The following is a 23,964-nucleotide window of genomic DNA, read 5'->3' as shown; positions in this document are numbered from 1 at the left end:
CCGCAGTGACGTTCTCAATCCACACCCACTTCACAACCACAGACCGACTTGTGAGGAGGGGGAGAAGGGGGGGCTTTGGTGGCTGGAAAATTAGCAAGCCTCTGGTTCCCCAAAGGGCTGGAAGCTGGTGTGATCTCTTCCCGTGCAGTTGGAGGCCCCTGGACCCGGGCAGGCAACTGCCACCTGCCTTCTGCCACCCGTCAGTCCCGGAGGACCTGCCGGAGCAGCAGCAGAGGGCCCCCAGACCCTTATCAGCCACCAGCTGGATATGTGGAGCTGCTGCGGAGCTCAGCCAGCTGTCCAAGTGAGGCAAGCCGCTGATTAGGAGCCAAGCGAGGAGCCCGGGCGCTCCCTAGTGGTGCAGCCATAGCCTTCTCCGGCGCCCAGGATCAAGGCAAGAACAAAAATCCCTCACAGGATCTGTTGGATCCCTTAAGAGGAGGATCGCCAGCCTGCCCCGAAGCTCTCTTTTCTCGGCTCCCTTGCTCAGAAAACTCTACCGGACTGAGCTCGACACTGAAGTTTCAGAGGAAGCAACGCTGAGCTGCAACAGCTTCTGATCAAACCTATTTTAACAATAATATTGAGAACTATAATTATGATGTTCGAGAATGTAACCGGGAGTTGGGCAGCATATAAATGATAACTGCAATCAATAATGTTTTCATCATTAGGTAATAATACTTCACATGGTTGTAAATAATATTTCAGATTGCTTCCTATGTAATAAATCATACTGTAATGCTTTAAATTTATATACATTTATATAAACCCTATCACCCATCTCCTCCCACTTATGACTGTATGACTGTAACTTTGTTGCTGGTATCCTTACGATTTATATTGACTGTTTCCCTATGACTATCATTGAGTGTTGTACCTTATCATTCTTGACCAATGTATCTTTTAAGCACCAAGACAAATTCTTTGTGTGTCCTATCACACTTGGCCAATAAAACTCTGTTCTGTTCTGTTCTGTTCTGTTCTGTTCTGTTCTGTTCTGTTCTATATGCCGCCCCACTCCCACAGACTCTGGGAGGTCAGAGCCTCCTCCTCCTCCTCCTGATCCTCGATACCTTTAGAAAGCAAATTATTCCTTCCTTCCCCAGCGCCAAAATCCCGTTTTTTAAATGGGAAAATCCCGAAACTTGTGGAATAAACACATCTATAGGCGCAGAAGGGCCAACTTTGCGCTACTTCCGCCCTCACTGCACCCAGGCCAATCAGAGTAGCCGGAGGGCTTAACGTGCGCCCAATCAAAGGCGAACGTAAAGGCAAACGCCTTCCCGCCCGAACGGCCCAATGGCGACGGCGTAGGGTGGAGCCTCCCCGAGAGGGGTGGGAGGGGGAAAGAGGCGGGGCCTCTCCGGGAGAAGCTCGGCTGGCCAATGGGCACGGGGGAGGGGCGTGGCCGCCATTCCAGAGAGTCCCGAGCGGGGGCGGGGTGAGTATCGTGGGGTCCGTCCCGTCCCAGCTGGGGAGGATGGGAGGTGGAGTCCCGAAGGCGGGGGGGGGGCCGGGGGCGGAGGCGGAGGCCAGTCCCCGGTCGGGCGGGGATCCCTCGGGGGGACGCCGCCCGCCTTGCCGGGCTCTGCCGGGGGGCCGCCGCCGCTCGTGGCCGCCCAGGAGCTCCGTCCACGGGGCCGAGCGCAGACGGGCCGCCGGAGCCCTCAGCCCCAGAGCGCCTGGCGGGGGGCTTCGGGCCACCGGGGCTTTCCCGGGCTGGGTGGAGCGGCGGCCGGACCGGCTGGGCAAGAGCTGCGGGCTGCCCGTCGCCCGACCGATCTTTGCGGCTCGGCCTCCGCGGGGGAAAAGCCTTGAATCCGATGGGTTTCCTGGCTGTGATGGGGGGGCTGAACTCCTGGAAAGCGCCGCGGAGAGCGGGCCTTTGATGTGGGGCACCTTCCCGGCTCCTGGCTCAGCCGGAGTGGGGGAGTGGGGGCCACCAGGAGATCAAAGGCAGCTGAGTTGGTTCTGCTCACTCAGGAGGGCTTCCCAGCCTCTCCCGTCCAGCCCCGGAGAAGCCTCAGGAGGTGGAGACTAGTGGAAAGGAGTGGAGGGTGGGGGGGAGCTAACAACAGGTAGTCCTCGACTTACAAAACCACCATTTTTTTGTGCCAAAACTTCCGTTTACAGCTTTTATCATACACTTATCTGGTGAATCACATGGCAATCACACTTTTCTCTCCCGCCCCCCCCCCCCATTGATTTTGTGGGTGGAAAGCTAGCTGGGAAAGTCACAAGTGGCAATCACATGACCCCGAGACCCTGCAACCGTCCTAAATACATGCCAGTTGCCAAGCATCTGAGTGGTGACCGTGGGGGATGCTGCAACGGTCATAAGTGTGAGGACCGGTCCACTCTTCACTGCCGTTTTTACTTTGAGCAGTTGCTAAACAAAAGGTCGTAAGTCGAGGACAACCTACAATCCAAGGCATTCAGTTCCTTTGGAAGGACGCCGTTTCTTCCCCTCTCTTACTCACTCTGTAACCCATTATTATTTGCAAGAGGAGGCCAGGCATACATGAGTAGGCTCTGCTCCTCTCCCCTGGGGGGCGTCATTCTTTCCCCCCCCATGACGTCCCTCGGCAGGCAGATGAAGCTCCTGCATGTGACCTGTGACTCCTTGCCTGGTGCCTGGGCTTAGGTGCACCAGAGGGGGGTTAGCAATTGCGGGGGGGCGGGGGGGGGCTGGCCTGAGATGAGACCCGAGGGCCCAGGGTTCTGCAGCGGATGCGTGAGTAAGTGTGCGAGTGCCTGGCAGGTGCCTAGCGTCACTTGCGCTCACATGCCAGCCCGTCTAGTGCCAGCCTGCCAACGGCTGTGCGTGGAGGTCTCCCAGCAGTTCCTTTGAGGTGGGGAGGCCGGATTCCACGGCATCAAAGAAGCGCGGCAGGAGTTTGCAGGGCCGGGTGCTTGTTTTGGCCCAGCTGCTTGGGCGAGGTGGCGTGAAGGAGTTCCCGGCTGCCGAAAGAGCTGACGGGGCAGGGCCGCTCTGTGGGTGGTGGCAGCGGTTGCGTCTCCTCCCCCCACCCCGCGCTTGGGTGCCTGACGGAGCCCACAAAGTTGCCACCGGGGAGATTTCTAGGTGAGAAACTGTCCGCTCAGCAACCTTGTGGATTTCCAGGGAATCGGGCGCTTTCAGGCCTCCGGGTCAGGCTCTCTAAGGAGACACAGGAGGACTTCGCAGAAGGTGGATTATCGCGTCGGGGCTCTGGAGGGAGGGAGCTGTGAGGTTGGCAGAGGCAGTGTGGGCACTTGGGCAGAAGGGGTGGCAAGGCTGCCTGGGGACGGAAAGGAGAGGGGCTTCTTTGCTGAGTCCAGGGAGGCTTCTGACCGCTCCCAGAAACTCTTTGAGGACGCCACCCCTGCCTGCCCATCAGGGACCCAGGAAACAGGCTGTGGGGCTGGGGAGGGAGGGGGGCTGAGCCTGGTGGGGCCGAAGGAAGGAGGCAGCCTTCTGCTCCGCCGTGACTGACTTTCCTTTGGGGCGACTGATCCCCTGGGCTTGCCGAGAAGGAGCCAAGGAAAGTAGGGCAGGCCGAGCCGGCTGAGCCGGTGTGCACCCATCTCCTCCTCCGTCTGCCCTCCACGCCCTGCAAGGCTGAAAACTCACACACGCTCATCCTGTGGGGCAGGCCGGCTAATGAGCGCCTTGAGATGCTGACACAGCCCCACGCCCAGCTCCGGCTCCCTTGCCAGGCTATTAAGCTGGCCGCCATGGAGGCTGGGCGGAGGAGGGCCTGAGCGGCAGAGGCTCGGCTGCTGCTGCTGCTGCTGGAGAAAACCCTGCCGAGCCGCCTGGCTTCCGGGAGATTTTTAGGCTGCTTGTGTTCCTGTTTCCCCTCCCTCGGATTGGCCCCTTCCGTGAAACCTGCCAGCTGTCAGAGTCGGGTGGCGGCTGGTCTGTGGCAATGGGGCACAGAGCCTTGTGGGCCTCTGACTGATCGTCTCATTGGCTGGATCCGCTGGAGGCTGCCCCATACCAACAGCCTTCCCTCCCCCCCTTAGGGCCCCCTCCGGAGGAAAGATGGTGAAGGAAACGGGATACTACGACCTGCTGGGCGTCAAGCCCTGTGCCACGATGGACGAGATCAAGCGGGCATACCGGCGCCTGGCGCTCAGATACCATCCGGACAAGAACCCCAGCGAGGGGGAGCGGGTAGGTGGGGAGAGCAAGGCGGGCACGACAAGGGTGGATTCTGCCAGCTCGGGGGTTGGTTTTAGCCTCCCTCTCCCTCCTTTCCCAGTTCAAACAGATCTCGCAGGCCTATGAGGTCCTCTCGGATCCCAGCAAGAGGTCCGTCTACGACCGAGGCGGGGAACGGGCCATGAAAGAGGGCGGTGCAGCCGGGCGGGGCGGCTTTGGGCCCCCAATGGACATCTTTGACTTGTTCTTTGGAGGAGGGGGCCGCACGCAGGGCCCCCGGGTGGAGAGGAGAGGTAGGCGAGCTTGGCCGGAGGGGAGGCTGCGCTAGGACTGCATGTAGGGCAGGTGGGCTGGGTCGGATCTTTCTTGGATGTGGGGGCTGGAAGGCAACCGATGAGCCTGATCTGGGAGGGGACCCCGATTTCCCTGCCTTCTCCCCATCCCTGTTGGTGCCCAGAAGGTGCAGGGGGGTGCTTGGTTTCCTGGGAAACAACCCCCTCCAGGTGTGCCCCGTTGTGTCCCGTGGGGCTCCGGACTCTCTTAAGGGAGGCCTGCTCTGGCTGGCTTCCCCCTTGCACACTCAGCCCAGAGGGAACCGAGGCTGCTGACGACAAGCCCCATCCTGCCCAAATCCCAGGGGCTCCGTCATCGCAGCCACCGCCTCCCCCCACCCCTCCGCCTTCCTCCTTCCCGAAAACAGCCCTTTGTCTCGGGGGTTCTCCCTCCGCAGGTAAAACGGCTGTCCACCTGCTGACCGTCACCCTGGAGGACCTGTACAACGGGGCCACCCGGAAGCTTTCCCTGCAGAAGAACGTCATCTGCAGGAGCTGTGGGGGTGAGTGGGGCCACGGGGCTCTCCCCCCGGGAGCAGGGATGGGGGGGAGTGAGGGGGCTCCGCCTGCTGTGTCGGGAGACTTGGGGAGCAGGACGGACCTGTTGCTGAGCCCCAAAGCTTCACCCGATACCCGACTGAGCCCATGGGCCAAGTTTGCACAACGCATCTTCAAGCTCTCGTCTTGGGCGTGTTCAGAGGCTCAAGCCACAAAAATGCTCCGGAGCTGGAATTAGCCAAACGGAGCTGTGGCTGAGCTGGGGACTGGCTCAGCGGGTGGGTTTTGGGCCCCAGCGGCTGGGCGCAGAGTGGGTTTTTGGAGGGGTCCCCTTTCAGTCTGCTGTTCCTGAGTGGCATTGGCTGATTTTGGCAGGACAGTGAGGCCGGGGGGGTGGGGGTGGGGGTGTTTCTGCAGGATCATCAGAAGGCGGGCAACCAGACCGCTGATGGGGAAGACCCATCCTCAGGCAGGCAAGAGGGGGAGGGTTCCTGGGACGGAGAGCTTTGCTGTGGGGCAGGGTGAGCGACAGGCTCCTCCTGTGCTGCAGCCCCTCAGCAGAGATGGCCTTCCCCTGCTGGGCTGGAGAATCAAGGGGGGTTGAAAGGGGGGGGGAAGGGCTGGGCCCCTTTGCAGGGGTCCGGGGTGTGTGGCCCCCAACGACGCCACCCTTGCGTCCTCCGACCGACCACTCTGTCTTCGCAGGCCGTGGTGGCAGGGAGGGCCTTGACGTCCGATGTCCCAAGTGCCATGGGACTGGCATGGAGGTCATTGTCCACCAGCTGGGGCCCAACATGGTGCACCACATCCAGGCCATGTGCTCGCAGTGCCAGGGCCAAGGGGAATGGGTGCGGCCCCTCGACCGATGCCTCGCCTGCAACGGCCGGAAGGTCATCCGGGAGAAGAAGATTCTCAATGTCCACCTGGACAAAGGTGAGCCCTGCAGGGGGTGGGGGGACGGCAGGGGGGGCTGAGCTTTGCTGGCTTCCCTTTCCCGGTTGCCCCTTTGCTGCAGCTCCCTTTCCGCCTCCTTGGGCCCCCTTCGCACCCCCAAGGATGTCGGTTCAGTTACAGAAGCCCGGCCCCAGATTCCTGAGTCCGTTGTAACCTTGGTTAGTTTTAATCTTCCGGCTGATTTAACTCATTAACTCAGGCAGACTCAGCCTGTTGCCAAGCAACGGACCCTCCCTGCCTTCCCTCCAATATATTGGGAGAGTCGCTGCCTCATGGATGGGCGAGGAGTTTACCCCACAGACTGGCTGCTCCTAGCCCACGGCTCTCGCCCCCCCCGCCCCCCCCCCCCAGGCATGGCTGACCGGCAGAAGATCACCTTCCACCAGGAGGGGGACCAGGCCCCCGGATTTGAGCCCGGAGACATCGTGATCGTTCTGGACCAGAAGCCACACCCGGTCTTCCAGCGCAGCGGCAGTGACCTCATTGTCCGGCGGGAGGTGCCGCTGGTGGACGCCTTGTGTGGCTGCAAGCAGGTCATCCGGACCCTGGACAACCGGAGGCTCCTGGTCTCTTCGCGGCCCGGTGAGCGGCTGGGGGGGCCCTCTGGGCTTGCGAGGAGGGAGGGAGGGGCCGGCTCCCCTCGGAAGCCGAAATGGGTCTCGCCGGTCCCTTTCCTGGGGGAGAGCCTGGGGCTGCTGCCCGCCCTTCAACCCTGCTTGCTCTGCCCCACAGGCTGCGTGATCAAGCCGGGGGACATCCGGTGCATCCCAAACGAGGGGATGCCCGTCTACCGCAGCCCCGGCCAGAAGGGGAGGCTGGTCATCCACTTCGAGGTACGGAGGCCCTGGGCTCCCCCCAGCCGGTTCCTTTGGGAAAGTCTCGGTGAGGTTTTCTAACTCGCTAGTCTCACCCAGGGCCCCCCTCCCCCAACCTGCTTGCTCCAGACCCTGATCTGAAGGAGGGGTGGAGGAGGAGGAGGAGGAGAGCCAGAGCCCTTGGCCGCCTTGGGGCCCCCATAGCTCTCCGTTTCTTCGTTTTCCAATTCCTGCTGCTTGTCCCACTGGGAAGGAGCCTGGCTTTCTCCCCCACCCCCACCCCCCCAACTCCAGCTGCCCACACTCCTGCCCTTCCTCCTCTGCTGCCCAGGTGAAATTCCCGGAGCCCGGCTGGCTGCCCCCCCACCAGCTGCGCCAGTTCCAGACCTTCTTCCCCCGACACGAAGAGGTGATGGCCACCGAGGACATGGAGGAGGTGGAGCTGCGGGAGTATTTCCCCCAGCCGGACTTCTCCAGCCGTCGCTTCCAGAGTGACATCTACCACGAAGGCGACTTTGAAGACCCTCTGCGCCACAACGTCCAGTGCCACACCTCGTAGCCCCCCCGTGTGGCCTCAGAGGGGGTGGGGGAAAGCCCAGGATGCCTTAAGAAGCACAACTGCCGGTGGATGTCCAGTCAGAGCAGTCAAGGGTGCAGACAGTCCCTCCTTGGCCAAAGGTCCCCAACCCTCTGCAGGTTGGCTGCCTCTGAAAATCCCCGTTTAGCTTGGGGAGTCTTAGCTCCCCCGAGGATCCCGGCCTAGAAATCAACTTTAGAGCCTCAGCCGGACGTTTCCCCTTTGTGCCCAACTGCTCTGAGCCTGCCCTCATTTGCCAGCTTTGGACGATAATGCTGGTTTCTCTCTAGGAGACCCCGACTCCAAAGAGAAACAAAACACTCAGGCCCCCCGTCTGCTGCAAGGCAGCATCCAGGATTAGTCCTGACCTTGGCTTGTCCGTCTTCTATGGGCAAGGGGTCCCAGGAGCCGTGGGAACGCGTCCATCTCCCAGCTGATTCCTAGGCCTTTTCAAAATCTAGCCAGGATGGGGGTCTTGCAGACAAACCAAGTGGCAGCTGACAGGCGGGGAGCTGGACCTCGGCACGTCCTGGGAGCCCCAGGAAGGGAAGCCTCTCTGTTGACACCAGTGGGGGATCCCTTCATCTGCCAGTCTGCTGGTGGGTGGGGGGTCGGTGGGCTCCCCTTTGCTTTTAAGTGCCTTCCCAGTTGTGCCATTCATCCTGGGTGCTGCCCCATCCTCTTTCCACCATTGCCTTTTTCAGGTAGCATAGTCAGGTGTTAGTGGGGGGGGGGGCTCTCTTGCCCTGAGCCCCCGTCTGGCATGTGGGGCCAGGCGAGACGAGAGCCGACTCTCCTTGGTTTCCAAACCCAGCAAAGCTTGGTGTCTGCTGAGGAACCTTCGAAATTCGTTCCCCACTTTTTGCTTTTCCTCTTTTTATTTTTTTCGCTTCTGCTCTTCTCTGCCTCCTGTCTGCAAATTGACTGGAAGAAACGCAAAGACGTTTTGAGCGTCTGTGGGAGTCGGACGAGGCCCCGGGTGGCTCTCCGGGCTCTGCAGAACTTAACTTGAATTTTGCTTCACGGGAAACAAGGAGATTCTCTAGATCGCTGTCTGCCTGGTTATTGATACTGTCCCTCCTCCTCCGCCTCCTCTCCGCCCCCCCCCACTGCTTTGTTTGGAGTTTCGTGCAATGGGACCCACCGTCCCCTCGCTCGCTCGTAGCTTCCTCTGGATCAGTGTGCGAATGCAGCCCTGGATGCCGGTTGCAGCTTCTGAGCTAGATGGCCCACTTAGGGGTCACAACAAGCCGATTCCCCACAAGGTGGGATGGGTGCTGGGCCCAGCTGGCCCCTCCCCACAAACCCCCAGCTCTGCTTCTGATCGGGGACCAGGAGGCAGTCCGGGAAATGGGGGTGCTAATGGGGGTGCGGAAGGGAGGCTCGCTCGGACGGGGGAGGATTTGCAGACATTCCACCAACCAAGCTTTGATTTGCCAAATTTTTATGAGGAGCTGGGGCTGCAGAAAGAAGCCTTTTTTTCAGCACACGGTTTCCGATTTCCAAACGGAGCTTAATTCTCTCTTTGAAAGGGCAGGAAAAGCAGAGCTTGGCTGCCAGATTGTGGGCCTTACGGGAAAAAGGGGTCGGGGGGATGATGCTCAGACCTACGAGTCCAGTGCACGGAGTCTCCCTGGTCGGGGTGGCTTCGCCTCCTGACCGTCGTGGCCCTTGCAGAGGGTTCCACAGGGGTCCCCAGATCCCCGGGAACATTTGGGCAGGTGGGTGCAAGGAGAGGGAAGAGCGTGGGCTGCTTGGGACCCCGCATCTTTTCCGTCCCAGAAGGGCCTGAGGCTTGTTGGTTGGCGTGCACCCTCTTTTCTCCAGGCACAAGAAACCCGGCGAGGAAGGCCCTTGCTTTGAGAAGAGAGGGTCCACGTTAGGGGCTCTACTACTCCCCAGCTTTTTTGAGGTATCCTCTCAGGGGTCCCTGTTGCTGGTTTTTGCTCCTCACGAGACCAAAGCAAGTGGTGGTGGTGGGGAGTTTGACCTCTCCCCAAGCCTTGGACAAAACTTCATCCCACGGCTTAGAAGGGCTGATGGAAAGCTGGCGACAGTGAAGCCTGCCCCCTGGTGGCCACTAGGGGAAATCATTCCTGAAACAAAGATGTCTTCTAGGCAGCAAATTATGCCCCTGGTGGACTCTTTCAAGAACTGCAAAGGGGAGATTCCTGGAACTCCCCATCCCCCTGGATTCAGAACAAAAATGACGGAATAAATCTACCCTGTTATTTTTTTCAAGGGAAAAAAATGGCTTCTTGTCATTTGGGAAGGGACGGAGCTCACTTCATTGGCCTGGGAGACCTTTGAGCTCTCTGATGTGGTGGACAGACGGGGCTCAAAGGCATCGGCCAATTTTGATCCCAAGCGGGCTGGCGTCAGCAGGTGCAGAGAGCTACAGGTGGTCAAGGGCACAGGAGTTCAGGGCTGTTCAGGAGCCTTGCAGATCATCCCTCAGCCTCCTGGAAAGGAGGTGGGCTGGACCCCCCCAACTCCCCTGCCCCAAACGGTGCAGAGCTGGAGGAGGGACCACCAGTCTCTGTGGCCTCTGACCTGCCGGGTGCCGGGAGAGAGAGGGCCATGACAGGCTTTGTCTGAGGATGAAAGGTGCCCCTTTCAGAGCGAGGAAGGAGGAGGGGGGACGCTTTGTTCTCCTTCCTGGGAACCCAAGAGGGAAAGCGGAGCACAAGTTCACCGCAAGCGAGGTTGCCTGGGATAATGCCAAAGGCTCTCAGCCCCAGAATGCAGGAGGGGTCCCTGGCTTTGCCATGGCAACGGAGGGGGGCTTGATGGAGCGCTTGCCTCTCCAAGGTTGGGCCAACCTGACCGGGAGGAGCTGGAGCCGGGCAGGGCAGGGCAGGCAGAGGGTCTCTGCAGCTGGCCTGGCAGAGTGGTGAAGGGGGCAACTCTGCCTCCCCCTCGGGCCAAAGCCCCTGTGCCTCTGCTGGCTGGCTGGGTAGGGGGTGGCCACCTTGATTTAAAGGTGCCAGGAATTTCCGAGGCCTGGCACCCCCAATCCTGAAGCAGTGCAGGTCCAGTGCAGAACCCTTTAGAAAGACCTCACCCTGGACTCCAGGGGCCCCAATTTCACCCTCTCCTCCCATAATGCCCCCCCCAAGGAACATCAGATCCTTTTGGGTTCCCCCTCTGGAACTCTAAAAAAGTGGGATGGGAGTCCAATGGGGTGGGAATGAATCAAAAGGGCTTCAGAGATGGTTTCCTAACCCCCCCCCCCCAATTCCCCAGTTCCAGGAGAGACAAAAGTGCCAGATGGTGAGATCGAGAGGAGAGACTGGCAAGGCAAGGGGGGCACCAACTGGGCATGGAGAGTGGTGAGGCTAGGAAACGCCTCCTGCATCATAGAAAGGACGGAGGCAGGAGAGCTGGAAAAAGCTTTAATGGAGGCGAGGGCGGGGGGAATGAAGGCATCTTCACAAACGTTACAGACTTCGCACTAAAAGGAAAGGGGAACGGGTGGGGGGGGGACAGATCTGCGCCAGCCCTTTGGTGGGTCGGTGCAAGAACACCTCTGCTGCTGCTTTGGGGGTTCAGCACGAGGAGTAGCACACACCGGCCAGGAACAAAGAGGAGGGGGCAGCAGGGACACCTGAAGGGAAGCCCCCCCCTGCCCCACCCCAAAGGGGAGAGCAGGAAGAGGCTCCAGCTTGTAGGGGCCACGTCCTGACCCCCAAGCTTGACCCTGGATTCCACCGTTAAATCGCCCAAACAAGGCAGACCTCGGTACGCCTCCTCCAAAGGGGCAAAGGGGGGAGCAGGTCAGGGAGGGGGGGCTCCAAAGAGGAGGGGTTGCTTCAGCCCCCTCCCTCCAGCCAGGGTAGAAGGACCATTCTGAAGGGTTTTCTTTAGTCTGGTTGCAGACAGTGCCACAGACAGAGAATAGGGGCCAGGCAGTGGGGAAGGCTGGCATTGGGCTGCAGGGCAGGGATGCTCCCGGGATGTCCGGTCTGCCCCCCCCCCAATCGTGTCTGGTGCTGGCCGGAGGCCTCTCACTCGCGGACGTAGATCCTCGTGCAGACGACGTCGTCAGCCTTCATAGTCTGAGAAAGCAAAGGAGGAACTGAGGGGGAAGCAGGAGTGGCTCTCACCCTCTTGCAGGCTGGGGAGCAAAGGGGCTGAAAAGGGGGAAGAAGGGGTATGAGGGGATCCCCCCAGGCTGCCCCCCCACAAATCTGGACCTTGGGACATGGGAGAACTAGAGTTTGGATTTTTTGCTCTTCCTGCCTTCCTCGGGAGGGAAAAGGGCTCTGTAGGGGGGGAGGCTTTCCCTGCAGCTCCCACCTCCTGTGCCCTCTGGGGGGAGGGGGTTTTGAGAAGGTGCAGCCAAGGTTTGGATGTTGCGCTGTGTCTCGCAGAGCCCAATCCTGGCATAAGTCTGTACTTTAGGCCAACAAAAAAAGAGCGGCTGAGAAAGGAGGGGGGCGAGGTAGAACCACAGCACTGGCTGGGTCCCCCTTGCCAATCGAGAAGAAAGGGGGGTGGGGCCCTCACCAGAATGAGCTCCCCGTCGTTGGTCAGTTCCCGGGACCAGCTGGTTTGGGGCCCTTCTCCTTTCAGCAGCTTCTGCTCGCACACAATCTTGTTGTTGTTCTCCCACTTGGCCAAACTCTGGAAAGTCAGGAAAGAAAGCAAGTGCCCCCCTCTTGAGCAAAGGGGCCCGCTGAGGCCAACCAAGGCACGCAGCCCCCTCCCCTCACACTCATTTGTCACCCGGCAGGCGGCTGGCAGGAGGAGGCGGCATCGATGCACCAGGGGTTTCTTCCACTTTGCAGGGCAGCTCATCCATCAGTGGGGAGGAAGGGCTGGCCGAGAGGGAGGGGGCAGCCAGAGGGCAGAGGCTTTGAAAGGCCGCAGGAGTCGCCCCGTCCCCCACCCCCCACATTGATGCCATTGTCTGCCCAGAGCCCAAGAAGGCCTAGGAGGGCAGAGATGCCTCTTCGTGGGTTGAGATGCAGAAAGGATTGGGGAGGTGGGAGGAGGGACAGTGGGAGGGCCATCGTCTCTCCCTCAACTTGGCCTTTTTGCAGGCCAGCAGCTCCCCGCCTTTTGCTGCACCCGGTCCAACTGGGGAGACAGCTGGGCAGGGGCCATCCTTGGGGGAGGGGGACAATCACAAAAGCCAGTGGCCCCTTCGCAGGGAGGGGCAGCCTCTGTTCCTCACAACAGCCTCTGTGCAGCTGGAGCCCCTTCTCCGGAGCAAAGAGGCCTGCATTGTCAAGGGAGGGGCCGCCTCACCCAGCAGAAAGGACCCCTCCCTGATCCAGGGACACCATCTCCCCCCAGCCACGGGCCTTCCTCCTGCCTGTCCCTCACCTTGCAAGGCCTCCCGTCCACTGTCTGCTCCTCAAACTCCTCCCCGACCTCAAAACGGACTTCCGTGGTGCGCACTGTGGTGGAGGTCTTGATGTAGAAGGAGGGTCCCTCCTGCTTGATCTCCACTGCTGGTTTGGAGGCTGCAGCCACCGCGATCTTCCGAAGCATCACGTTGACCCCTGGAAGAAGACGGGGGGTGGGCGAGATGAGCCGGTCCCCGAGGGACCCTGGGCGAGACATGGCCTCCTGGACTGAACTGGGGTGAAACCTGATCCCCCTCGGACCGAATCTGGGATCCCCAGTGAAGGTTAGAGCTGCTCTTCTGCCATGGATCCTGCCCACCCTGGATCCAGCTGGCCAGGAAGGGGAGCAGGGGACTTCTCCTCCAGGAGGGTTTTTTTTGGGGGGGGCGTTGAACCTTTAGGACTTTGTTTGCTGGGGTCTGGAGCCCAGCTGACTTCCACCTATGCAGCCCTGGCTCAGGTTCAAGAGTGACTTTTTCCTCAGTGGCCCAGAAGAGGCCTGTGGCTGAGTCACCCTTTTCTCAAGTGCTTGCCAGTCACACCCGTTCAAATGGGGCTTCTTCACTGCTGTGTTTACAGCTGGGCTCAATTTGCAAGGGACACACCCAGCTCTCCAAATGTGGGGGCCCCCATTTTGTAATGCCCCCTCCTCCTCCCTCCTTCCCCCCCCCCATATGTGCACATTCCTGCGTGTCTTTGCAGGACAACATTTGCTGATGCTACAATGAACCTGTTCGTCTTTCCGATGCTTCTTACTTCATTGGTATCGTTCTTTGACTTTTTGTTTTCTTTCTTAAAATGCACAAATCACACACACACACAAATCACACACACACACATTTGCAGATATGGGCCTTCAGCCAGGTTGAAGGAGCGGCATATGAGGCAACGACAGGCTTTAAGGAGAATTGGGGGTGAGGAGGGACATTGTCATGTTTCCGAAGAAACAGTCATCCAGAACTTGCACAACCTCAGTCGAGGGAAGCTGCGCCAACGGTGTTGTAGGAGCTAACAATTGTGCAAGAGGCAGAAGAGGCAGAGAGGATGTGGGAAAACTGTGGCACGAACTTCCAGGCAGCCTGGCTGAATTCCAGGAAGGTGTAAACTGGGGGGAGGGGGGGGCTCCAACCTTGGCAACTTTAGACCTGTGGACTTCAACTCCCAGAATTCCCCAGCCAGCTAAGTCAGGCAGATTTTTCTCCTCTGCATTGACTCCCACTGCTTTGTTTTGCTTGCTATTAAATCAGATTTTCCAAGGGGTCTGGATCCAATCAGCGTCGTAGCTGAAGCTTCCCTGCCTGTTCTGGGCAGACAGTTTTCAACCCCGTCTGCTTTCTTTTTCCAATGGCGCTTATCCCACCCCATAACTGGAATGAGAGCCTCCCCCATGAAGCAGAAAGTGGAGAGCAGCAGGGGCACGAAGGAGCCTCACCCTTTCGAAGCAGAGATGGGGCCAACCTTGTTTCAGCCGTGTGGAAAAATGTGTCCTGTGGCCCTTGGCTGGCCGGAGTCAGCTGGCTGCCACATTTCACTTAGGTGAGGACAAGATGCCATCCCAAGGCGTGAGCAAAAATGGCCGTCTTGTGAGGGAAGTGGCCAAAGAGGGAGAAAATGAAGAATATGTGTTGGGGGGGGGGTTCAAGAAAGGGAGCTAGGACAATGTGGCAGGGCTGGTGGGCTGCTCAGAAAGCCTGCCATTCTGGGGGGGCCCTCACAACTTTCAGGGACATCTTGGTGGCATCAACCGTAGAGTAGGATTAGGCCCCCAAAGGCCTAGATGCTAGATTGGCCACTGAGATAGACTGCCTCTAAGGCTGGAGGATTCGCTTCACTCTTCTTCCCCCAAGCAGCTCCAGCCCAGACTTGCCTTTGCGCTTTCCGCCGCCTCAAGAGCAAGATGGCTCTTGATGCCCTTTTATCCAGGAATCTCCTCCCCAAAGAACTGGGCCACAGCCCTGGCTCCTAAGTGGCCCAGGTTCCTGCCAGTCCCTGAGCCCCGGGCGCCTCCCCTCTTCCGCACAGATGCACAAACGCACATCTGAATTCCACTTGGCCTCTCCTCCACCCTCCTCCAGGCATCAAATTATCCCCGTCTGGGAGGCAGGAGGCGGAATTATGGGGAAGAGGAAACCTGAGGATTTGATATTTATCCTGAACTATGCTTTCCCCAAGCTGGAAGGAATTTGCAAACCCGCCCACCCCTCAATCTCCTCCTGCTTTGAAAAGAGAAAAGGGGAGGGGGCAGATCTGAGCTAGAGGAGCCACAACCTCCCCCAGAAAGAAGAAGGCTTGAAAAGCAGCCCTTTCCCCCTAACTTTGCTAGCTTTAGGTTGATGGGTGGGTGGGCTCCAGCTTGCCTGGAAAAAAGTGCAGGGATTTTTTTTCTTAGTTGAAGGTGGAGGAGGGAAGGCAAGAGGGTGGGGGAGGTGTGTGTGTGAGGGGGTGGATTTTCCATCCTGGCTGCTCCCCTCAAGGGCCACGGAGGACTGTCTGGGTCAGGGAAGGACCGGGCAGAGCCCCTGTTTGGTGGCTGAATCATTGGCCCGGGAGAATCCGAGCCTCCCCTCCCGCTTCGGCCTCCCCAGCGGGGCAAATCCCCCAGAACTGCTGCTGAAAAGAGAGCGCTGTTCTGCCTCGCGTGCTTTCTGCCTCTCTAATCCTGGGAATAAAAGGGGGAAAGACAGACAGACAGACAAACGCGGTCTTGAAGGCTCACCTGGGGTGTCGTCTCCCCCCCCCACCCCGATCTCTCCCAGGGAGGAAACGGCGCTACTGAAGGGGACAGGCTGAGACGGGAGCAAGGGCTCGACTCTCCCCACCCCCGCTGTTTCTCGGGTTCCAACCTCCCGGGGGAGCGAAAGATGCTGGAGAAGCGGTCCTGGGAGGGAGGCGCCCCCAGAGCGCGGATCCCCATCTCCGGGGGTGATCGGAGCCTTTTCAGAAGGGTCCCGTTCCTGAGGTCCCTCCCGAAGCCCCCAGCCCGCCCTGAGCAGCCGACGGTCCCCCGACGGTCCCCGCCTTTTCCTGGCTCGCTGCCGCTCGAGGTTGCGGGAGTGGGGGTGGCTTCCCCGTCCCCTTCCTTCTCTGCGTGGTCCCCGGACCCCTTCAGCCCAACCCCCCAAGCGCAGCCTTGCGCTCTCCCCGGCCGGCCCCGTCGCTCACCCAGCGCCTTCAGCAGCTCCTCGAAGTTCTCCGAGCTGCGCATCTTCCAGCTGCCGGTGAAGTTGGCCATGGCGGCGGCGGCGGCGGCGGGGAGGTCCGGCGCGAGAGGAGCGCGAGCAAAGCTTCTTCGCCGCCGCTGCCGCTGGTGGCTCCGCCGGCGCGCCTCGCCTTAAGAGCCGCCCGCCCGCCCGCCCCTCCCCGCCCCTCCCCTCCCGAGGAGGAGGGGGCTCCCCCGCTCACCTGCGCGCTCCCCGAAAAGGCGCTTTCCAGCCCCGGGTCCTGAAGGGACGCCCCGTCCCACTTCATCGCGGGCAGCAATGGACACCTGGAGTCCGGCCTCGGAGCCTCCCTGGATCTGGGCTTCGCAAAGGGTCGGCATCTAGGTGACCCTGGGGGGTGGGGGTGGGGGGTGATGGGTTTGGGACAGGGACACCCCAGGCCGATGGAGAGTCCTGCTTGGCTCACCACTTGACCTGGAAATTTTAAGTGGCTCCTTGCAGGGGTTCTTTGCTGGTTTTGAAAGGTTTGGGGGACACAGGCTGGTATGGAGAGACTGGTTGCCTGGTGCCCCCCCCCCCCCAATTGTGTTTGTGTGTGCTCAACTCCTGAGTCTGAAGTCTCTCACTGGCCAGGCTGAATAGAGGCCTAAAAGCACTTCAAGCCAGCAAGAATTGAGGGAGTCCAAGTCAGCCACTTTTGTCTGGGAAAACATCCCATCTGGGATGAACTGCAGCCACAAGCCAGCTCTGCCCTTCAAGGAGAATTAAAGTCCCCCCCCCTCCATTCTGGCATCCCTTCCCTTTTAAAAAGGAAGAGAAAGAGGCAACCACATCTATCTATTCATCCCATGAACTCAGTTTATCCCCTGTGGCAGCCGGCTGGCTTCGTGGGTGAGTGATGCTCCCTGTGCATGCTTCCATGGGGGGATGGAGAAGGGGGGCAGCACTTCCCCCCAGGGGCTGCCCTGCTGGCTTCGCCAGAGGTGGCATTCAGGGGCCTCGGGAGCCAAGCCGGAGAGGAAGGCCCCAATATCCCCTTCTAGCAGGTTTCCCATTACAGAAAGACCCAGAGCATCCATGGGGGGGAGGGGGGAATGCGCTGCACTGCCAAGGTGGGGGGGAGGCATGGGGGAAAGCCCCCCCCCCTACACAGAGGGCAGTTCAAAAATCCTGTCTTGGCAACCTGGCTTTTGTTTGCGGAAAGTTGGCGGGCTATAGGAGGAATTTTCCAAAAGAAAAAAGCCCACCTCCCTCCTGCTATGTGGGGAAGGAGCTGATCCTCTCCCCACTGAAACTCAATCCCTCCTGCTTGGGCCTTGTGAGGTAGCGCCCTGTGTAAAAAATGCTCCTGGTTGGGGTAGGAAACTTGCCCCAATCTTTCAGGATGATCTCTGGAAAAACTCTCCCTTCCAGCCACTGATCAGGGTCTTTTGAGAATGGAGGGAGTGCTCCCCCATTGGGGGGGGACACAGCTGCTTTCCAGGCAGCCCCTCCCACTTGTTGGTGCCTGGACCCCTTCCAGGATCAGGATAGCAAAGGCAGCTCTGGAGATAGATGAGGGTTCAAAACAAACTCTGCTGCAGGCGAGGTCCAACCTGCCCATCATCCACCCATCTGCAGGCACCAGCCTTGGGACAAGGGAGATTCCCCCCCCCCAGTGCAGGAGAGAGGGTTAGTTCCCCCAGGCAATTGTTCCAGGAAAGCAACATGGGAACTGCCCCAGCCCCCTCAGACTTCCTCTAGGGAGGCTCAGCCCAGCCACCATCCAGGGAGGGGGTGCAGAACCCCCCCCCTTTTCAATGTTGGAAAGCCAGACCACCCAGGAATTGTGCAGAGCAACTGATCAGCACTCTTGGGCTAGTCAGTTTTTCAGGAAAGGCTCCTGGGTCATAAACCTCAGCCCTGGAGGCCTTGCAGTCCCAAACCCCCAGCCCCCCCCCCCCCCCCCCCCCGGGGCAGGAAGGCCGAGCAAGGCAGGGCAGAGAGGAAAAGGGGAGAGTGGAGGCAGAGAACCAGCCTTGGGCAGGGCCGGTCAAGCACTCCTGTTCTCTTTGGGCTGCGGCCAACATTTGTGCAGTTGGGAAGGAGCGGCCTGGCGCTGCTGAGGGCCCCTCGCTGGGCCCTGCAGGGCTTATCCTGCCCCCAAAAAAGGTTTGGGAATGAAGACCACATGGGGTCCCTCCCTTGTCTTCCAGCCCAGCCCCAAATCCTGCCTGGCCTGATCCCCCTGCTTAGTCCTTTCAGTGGGTTTTCTCTCCCCCCCCCCGTGTGTGTGTGTGTGTGTGTGTGTGTGTGTGTGTGTGTGTGTGTGTGTGCTTTGGCAAGAGAAGCAAGGAAGAGCCTGAAGACATCTCCTCTCTGTTTGCTTAGCGCTCCCCCTCCCAAGTAACATGCCATGCATGATTGAGCAACCTGGCGCGTGAGCGGGCGCGCACGCGCGCACACACACACACACACACACACACACACACACACACACACAGTGTAATGGAGGCATTAAACGATTACTCTCACCCACTTGACAGCCCAGTTGTACTTTGCAGTCAGATCCTTTATGAGGGGGAGGCTGTGCCACTCTTCAAAAGACCCTCTACTTGCTGGCACGTTTGTCCGCTCGGTGCCCTTTGTTGGACCCAAGGCCTGGCCAGGTCAACTGGACGACCTGGAGAGCCTGTGCCAGCTCTATGGTCAGCTTCCCCTCCCCTCCCCCCAGCTCTGAGGGATGCCAACAAGACCTGGGGGGGGGACATTTTCTGGCCCCTGGAGGAGAGAGGCTGGAAGGTCCCGTCCCTGTGCCTTGACTGGGCCCTTCCGAAGTCAGGACGGAGCCTCCAGCTTCGGTTCTGCTTCCATTAAAAGAGCCATGCCAGGCTGCAGGGGTTTGGCCCGGACTTGACCCAATGGTCGTCTAGACAAAACGCAATTCTGCCCAGAGGCTGAAGATTTCCTGGTTAGCCCCTGGATCAACCAGCGGCTGCTTTTCCTGTAGTTTGCTGCAAGCAGAATCGCTCCAGAAACAGGGAGTAGGGAGGGTCCCTCAGCACAGCAAACCCCTCGTCCCCAGCAGAGCCCGGCCAAAACCAAACCCACCAAAGAAGAAGGTGACATTTGTCTCACGCAAAGATTCCCCAGGGCTGCCCCACTCTGGAGGGGTAGGAAGCAAGCGGCGCCCAAGACACAAAGCTGGGGAGGGGAGCCAAAAGCTGCAGGGTGCATGCGGGCCAGGCTGCCTTTTTCCCAGCAAAACTTCCAGGGTCTGAAATGTGGAGATGATTAGATGATCAGAATCTGGACCTAATTGGCTCCAGGCAGAAATCCGGCCGCCTGTGAAACACCAGAGGGAGGCTTGGGTGGCGGGAGGGGCAGAGGGGGCCGCAGTGGCTTCGGTTCAAAACCAGCTTCCCCACCAGACACATCCGAAGAGGGAAATCTGGCCGGTTCCCCAGTTTGCTTCTGCGTGCTGATGGAAAACCCCGTCTGGGCCGGCCGCTTCCTGACCAAGCAACCGTCTGAGGCCGGGGAAGTCCCACCCGGCTGGCCCCGCTTTGCAGAAAAGAGGCCCCTGTTGTGAGGAGGGCCACAAGGCTCTGATTTCTATGGGGCACAAGATATGGGACAGGCCGAAAAGGAGACAAGGACACAGATGCCAAATTGGATTGTAGGCAGCGTCTCCTGTTGAGTTGTAACCCTGAGCAACCTCCCAAATGCCTCCCCTCCCCCTCGCAACGTACAATTCTTTCACCCAAATTCTGCCACTGTTGAGAACGGAGAAGACACCTTGGCAGAGATTAGGCCAGGCCCTCCATTGGGCAGGCAAGGAGTGTGGGAACATTGAAGAAGTAGGAGATAGTAACGTTTGGAAGCCGCTGAGGCAGACACCCTCCTGTTGATTCACTCAAGTATAAGAAGGGGGCACGAGGGGAAGCACAATCAGGCGTGCAAGGCCTAGAGATAGGCCAGACCAGGAAGTCAAGGCCACAGGAAAGTCGAAACTGGTTGCTGGGAATCGGGTGGCACATAAAGTTAATAAATTATGATTTATATGTTATTGATTAGCTATACTGACTGACTTTGGCAAGACCGGTCGGCTGTACCCCCTTCTCCTTTTGGTATGCTTTGGGGACATACAGCCCCCCTGCATCCCCCCCAACAGCCACTTGGTGTCTGAGCGCTGGCTGGGAGGGAAAGGTTGTGGGCAGCTGGCAGCAGAGAGGGCCAGAGCTGCTTCGCCCAGCATTTTCCCCTTCCTTTCCTCTCCTGTTCCCAGCCTCCTCCCTGCCTGCCCTTTCCAACCTCCTGGAAGCCCAGCCAAGCCAGAGAGAGCAGGAGTCCTGCTGCTGCAGGGTGGGAGGACGAGGGAGCCGGCCGGCCAAGAGCCACGAGGGGCAGGAAGGAGACGTCACTCTCTCTTCCTCTCCAGGTGGGCTGGCAGGAGAGGCTGCCCCTCTGGAACAGCTGCTGCAGGGCGGGGGGCCAGTCCCTCCTGCGAAGGAGCAGCCGTGGCAAGAGGCTGAACGGGACCTCGCCAGGCCCTCGGATGCCTGCCAGATGAGGCCAGGTGACCCACAAGAGTGTCTGCTGCCTCCCAGACCTTGGGCCAGGACGGTGGTCAGCCCTGAGCCTCGGGGTTCTGGCAAGCACATCAGAAAGCGGATGCCCAGAGCGAGGTTCTCCTCTGATGGGTGAAGCAAAGAACTAAACGGCTCCTTTGTTCTGGCCAACTGAGGGCTTGTTGACAATAAACCACCATTTTAGCTTCTCCTGATGTGGGCCTGTCCAGAGAACCAGACTCACTCTTTGCTGCTCCCCGTTTGCCGAGAAGCCCCCAAGAAGCCTCCTTACCTGGGGAGTCTGGAGAATTCCTGCCATGTGTCTCCCCCCCCCACTCCCACCATTGCCACGCTCTTGTCCCACTGCAGGAGCCCGCTGCCCATTTTGGGGACGTCTAGATGGAGCCCCAGCCGCTCTTCAGTAAGGGGGTTAAGTTACTCTCTGCTGCTATGGTAAAAATACAGCCGGGCTCTTTCTTCAAAGTCTCAAACGCTGGGAGATAAAAGCCCTCGTAAGCCTTTTGCAGGGGAGGCGGGGGCAGGTGGGAACCAATCCAGCCCCCCTTTTTCCCATGCCAAGCCCCAGGTGGAGATGGAGTGCCCACAGGATGCCCAAGCCCCCCCCCCCATGGCAGAGGCTGGATGGCAGCCAAGGAAGAAGGGGGGAAGTCATGAGGAGTGACTCACAGGTGTGTGTGTGGGGGGGGCAGTGAATCCCTCCTGGATATTCCTTAGTTTACCCAGCATTGGGTGAGACGGAACACCCCCCCATCCCCCACTTGGCTCCGGTCTCAGCTGGGGTCTGGGCAGCCTGAGTCACCTGGAGATGGCCCTGCACGCAAACCCAGCATTAATTTTCCACCTCCCCAACCCACCATAAAGGGAGCCCCCTTCCCTAATCTCCCCTGGCCAGATAAAGCCTCCTGGGGAAGGAGAAGAAAAGGCTCCATATCCAAAGCTCTCCGGTTTCCGAGCCGGGTGAATTTTCTCATCTTAATGTGATTATGGCAAAGGATTTTTTCTCAGGCTCTGCGAGGAGGAGGTGGCAGCACCACCGGAGTTCAGCCGGCAGCCACAGACCCTTCCAATTAGGGGGAAGGAATGTGGGCCCCTTCCTTGCCCTGAAGGGCCGCCCCCATGGCTGCCTGCCCTCCTGTTGCCCCCCTCAGCAGAGCCCACTCAGCCGATCAGGGTTCAGGCTCAGCCCGGTTGGGGGGGGGTGACTTCATCGCTGCCCGAATGGGATCCGGTTGCCCATTGTGGAGACAGCAAATTAAGGCAGCAGCTTTCTCTGGTCCTAGAAAGATCCCCTCGGAATCTTGGGGGGCTCGGAAAGTTAAAATCGAGAGGTTCCAGAAAGAGCAAGTCCACGGCAATGAAAAACACCCAGCTCAGGAGCAGTCTACCCCTGGCAAGAGCTACAAATCCAGGAAATTAGTCAGTGCTTAGTCAGCTGGCTAAGCCACCTTTGGCTTAACCAAGGTTTACTGACTAAGCAGTCCTGGATAGCTTCCCCCAAGGCTGAAGGAGCAACATCTCTGGGTCTCCATCTGTCAGCGAGGGGGCGGGCTGCCATCTGGAAGCACGGGGGGGGGGGCTTCCTGGCTCTGATTGACAGGGACAGAACAGGTTTTAATGACTGGCCAGCTATATAACCTGAAGGGGAAACTTCTGGTCTAATTGTTTCCAAATTGAAGACAGACATAAAATACGTGTAGAGCAGCACCCTTTGTGGGTCCTTTCAATGTGTCTCTGCCCCGCTCCTGCAAAGGGGCTCCCCCTCCCTCACAAGACATTCCTGCTTTATTGTCGGATGACGGCTGGATTTTAAGGCAGGGTGCGAAGTGTTCAGTTACACAAAGAGGCTGCCTCCCGTCTCCAGTTTCTTCCTTGCCTCTTTCCGGAATTAAAGAGAACAGTTGTCCCCAACCTGGCCCGGCCAGATGTGTTTGGCAACCTCTCCCATCAGGGAGGCTGGAGCGGTTGCAGCTCTTTACATGCCCAGGAACCAGTGGCCACTTCCCTCTGGAGGGCAGGCAGCGCCCAGGAGCCCAAACTTCGGGAGCCACTTTGCCAGCTGGGCAGAGGAAAGCCTGGCCCAGAATTTGCCAAGGTTGCCGGGGGGGGGGGGGGGGAGAGAGACCCTTTGTAAATTCCGGGTTCACATCCCCCCCCTTGTCCTCTGTTCCACTCTCGGAGACGGGAGGTTAAAGAAACAGTCGGTGGGACAAATAATTAAAAAAGCAGAAGGTTGGGAAGAGAGGAAAGGGGAGGGGGGGTTGGAGGGCAAAGGGGGAAAGAGAAAAAGACCAAGTGTGAGATTCCCACCTGGTATTAATTTTTAGACTCACATCTCTCAGCTTATCTCCATAAACACTCAGCCTCTCTGGGTAATTACAGGGTCTCTGCAGCTCAGCCAGGGAGCCGAGTGGCAGTTGCTGGGTGGTCTTTCCCTCCTCTGAGGTGAAGGCAGGTTCCCGCAGGGCTGGGCAGGCAGGCAGGCACCAGCCCTGGGACTGGCTCGAAGCCACTCGGTCACTCTTCAGAGCCGAAGGGCCTCCTTACGGTCAATGGTCCAGGAGAGTCCAGCCGAGCTGTGGCAAAAGCAGCCATTGGAGAAGCTGCCTTTACACATGCCAGGGCCCTGGGGAGGGGGAGGGTGCAGACCCCAACCTACCTGGGAGCCTCCAAAGCCTGTGGTGAACACCAGTCCTGCAGGGGAGGGCAGTGGATTTTACTCTCTCCCCTCCTGGCTTTGAGGCCAAGGGCTCCCTGAGTGAGCTCACCGTCCAAAGGCCTGAAGGTGCCCTGACACAGCCCAGCCCACCTGTGGGGCTCCCATTTGCAGCTGTCCTGCAAATGGCCCAGGGGACTTGGGGTGAGCCCCAAAGAGCAGTCCTGGAAGGGTGGCGCTTCCACCCGGCTGAGTTCTTTGGAGGGGCAGGACTGGCAGGGGCCTCCGATGGGCTCCTGGATCTGGCTGATAAGCGGAGCCTGGCTCAGCCCAGCCCGGGAAGGAACAAGCTGGGCTGAGCTCCCGCCAGTCAAGCCGGGCTGTGGGGACAATGCCCGGGAAACGGCTTGGCTGGAGTGGTGGGTGGCTCGGCCTGTCAAGAACGGAGGATCCCAGGCTCCAGAGAAGAGGAGCAGAGCCCCCCCACGATCTCACCCTGGTCAGAGGCAGTCTGGATGAGGCCCAGTCCAGAAGAGCAAGGCCGGGGATGATGGTCCAAGGCAGAGACAGATGGGATTGATCCAAGGGGATCAGGCATCCGGGGAAGGGGCTGAGGTGATGTGGCCCCTTCCGGGGATGTTTGCTTCCCCCTCTTGCAACACCCCCCCTCCCGAGATGGGCAAGGGGATGGGGCACCTTTGCTCTAAAAGGATTCCCTCCCTTGCAAATCAAATGAGCCCCCGCCAGAGTACCGCAGGAGAGCGGGAGGGGTGGAGGGAGGGGAGGAGAAGGGGGCTTCCGGTCTTTGTCTGCTCCTCCAGCAAGTCATAACTTGTGCTCCTCAGACTCTTTACTCGCTTACTCAACAACTTCCTGAATTCCTGGGAATGAAGTTATTC

The 23,964-nt window shown here is 59.4% G+C and overlaps 2 protein-coding genes across 5 annotated transcripts; one reads left to right on the top strand and one right to left on the bottom strand.

Annotated features, from left to right (window-relative positions):
- Positions 1-1,417: 1,417 nt before the first annotated feature.
- On the top strand, positions 1,418-8,373 carry LOC139322173 (dnaJ homolog subfamily A member 1-like). Of its 2 annotated transcripts, none has more exons than XM_070951179.1 (8): positions 1,418-1,444; positions 4,012-4,162; positions 4,251-4,443; positions 4,881-4,985; positions 5,686-5,913; positions 6,286-6,516; positions 6,667-6,767; positions 7,081-8,373. In XM_070951179.1, the coding sequence occupies exons 2-8, from the start codon at positions 4,031-4,033 to the stop codon at positions 7,306-7,308; spliced, it is 1,218 nt and encodes a 405-aa protein (XP_070807280.1). In that variant the 5' UTR covers positions 1,418-1,444; positions 4,012-4,030; the 3' UTR covers positions 7,309-8,373. The 2 variants fall into 2 exon arrangements, with proteins under 2 accessions (XP_070807280.1, XP_070807281.1); XM_070951180.1 differs by lacking the exon at positions 1,418-1,444 and adding an exon at positions 2,024-2,033.
- Positions 8,374-10,745: 2,372 nt separating this feature from the next.
- On the bottom strand, positions 10,746-23,276 carry CRABP2 (cellular retinoic acid binding protein 2). Of its 3 annotated transcripts, none has more exons than XM_070951189.1 (5): positions 23,069-23,276; positions 22,720-22,985; positions 12,658-12,836; positions 11,836-11,952; positions 10,746-11,384 (listed from the first exon to the last, which is right to left on the bottom strand). In XM_070951189.1, exons 3-5 carry the CDS (start codon positions 12,823-12,825, stop codon positions 11,334-11,336), a joined length of 336 nt encoding a protein of 111 aa, XP_070807290.1. In that variant the 5' UTR covers positions 12,826-12,836; positions 22,720-22,985; positions 23,069-23,276; the 3' UTR covers positions 10,746-11,333. The 3 variants fall into 3 exon arrangements, with proteins under 3 accessions (XP_070807290.1, XP_070807289.1, XP_070807288.1); XM_070951188.1 differs by having other exon boundaries at positions 22,743-22,985; XM_070951187.1 differs by lacking the exons at positions 22,720-22,985; positions 23,069-23,276 and adding an exon at positions 15,843-15,923.
- Between the last annotated feature and the right edge of the window lie 688 nt (positions 23,277-23,964).

Source organism: Pituophis catenifer, unplaced genomic scaffold (assembly GCF_029215685.1).
Source record: "Pituophis catenifer annectens isolate HBS135680 unplaced genomic scaffold, rPitCat1.0.hap2 SCAF_10, whole genome shotgun sequence".
NCBI classification, from domain to species: domain Eukaryota; kingdom Metazoa; phylum Chordata; class Lepidosauria; order Squamata; family Colubridae; genus Pituophis; species Pituophis catenifer.
The sequence above is the reverse complement of the archived record's forward strand: the minus strand, read 5'-3'. Positions and strand labels throughout refer to the sequence as shown.

Coding starts and splice junctions, on each gene's coding strand:
- LOC139322173 (XM_070951179.1), top strand. CDS start 4,031: ATGGTGAAGGAAACGGGATACTACGACCTGCTGGGCGTCAAGCCCTGT. Junction 4,444..4,880: donor CCCCCGGGTGGAGAGGAGAG/GTAGGCGAGCTT, acceptor CTCCCTCCGCAG/GTAAAACGGCTGTCCACCTG. Junction 6,517..6,666: donor CCTGGTCTCTTCGCGGCCCG/GTGAGCGGCTGG, acceptor TCTGCCCCACAG/GCTGCGTGATCAAGCCGGGG.
- CRABP2 (XM_070951187.1), bottom strand. CDS start 15,912: ATGGCCAACTTCACCGGCAGCTGGAAGATGCGCAGCTCGGAGAACTTC. Junction 12,837..15,842: donor GGAGCTGCTGAAGGCGCTGG/GTGAGCGACGGG, acceptor GTCTTCTTCCAG/GGGTCAACGTGATGCTTCGG. Junction 11,385..11,835: donor ACGACGGGGAGCTCATTCTG/GTGAGGGCCCCA, acceptor TTGCTTTCTCAG/ACTATGAAGGCTGACGACGT.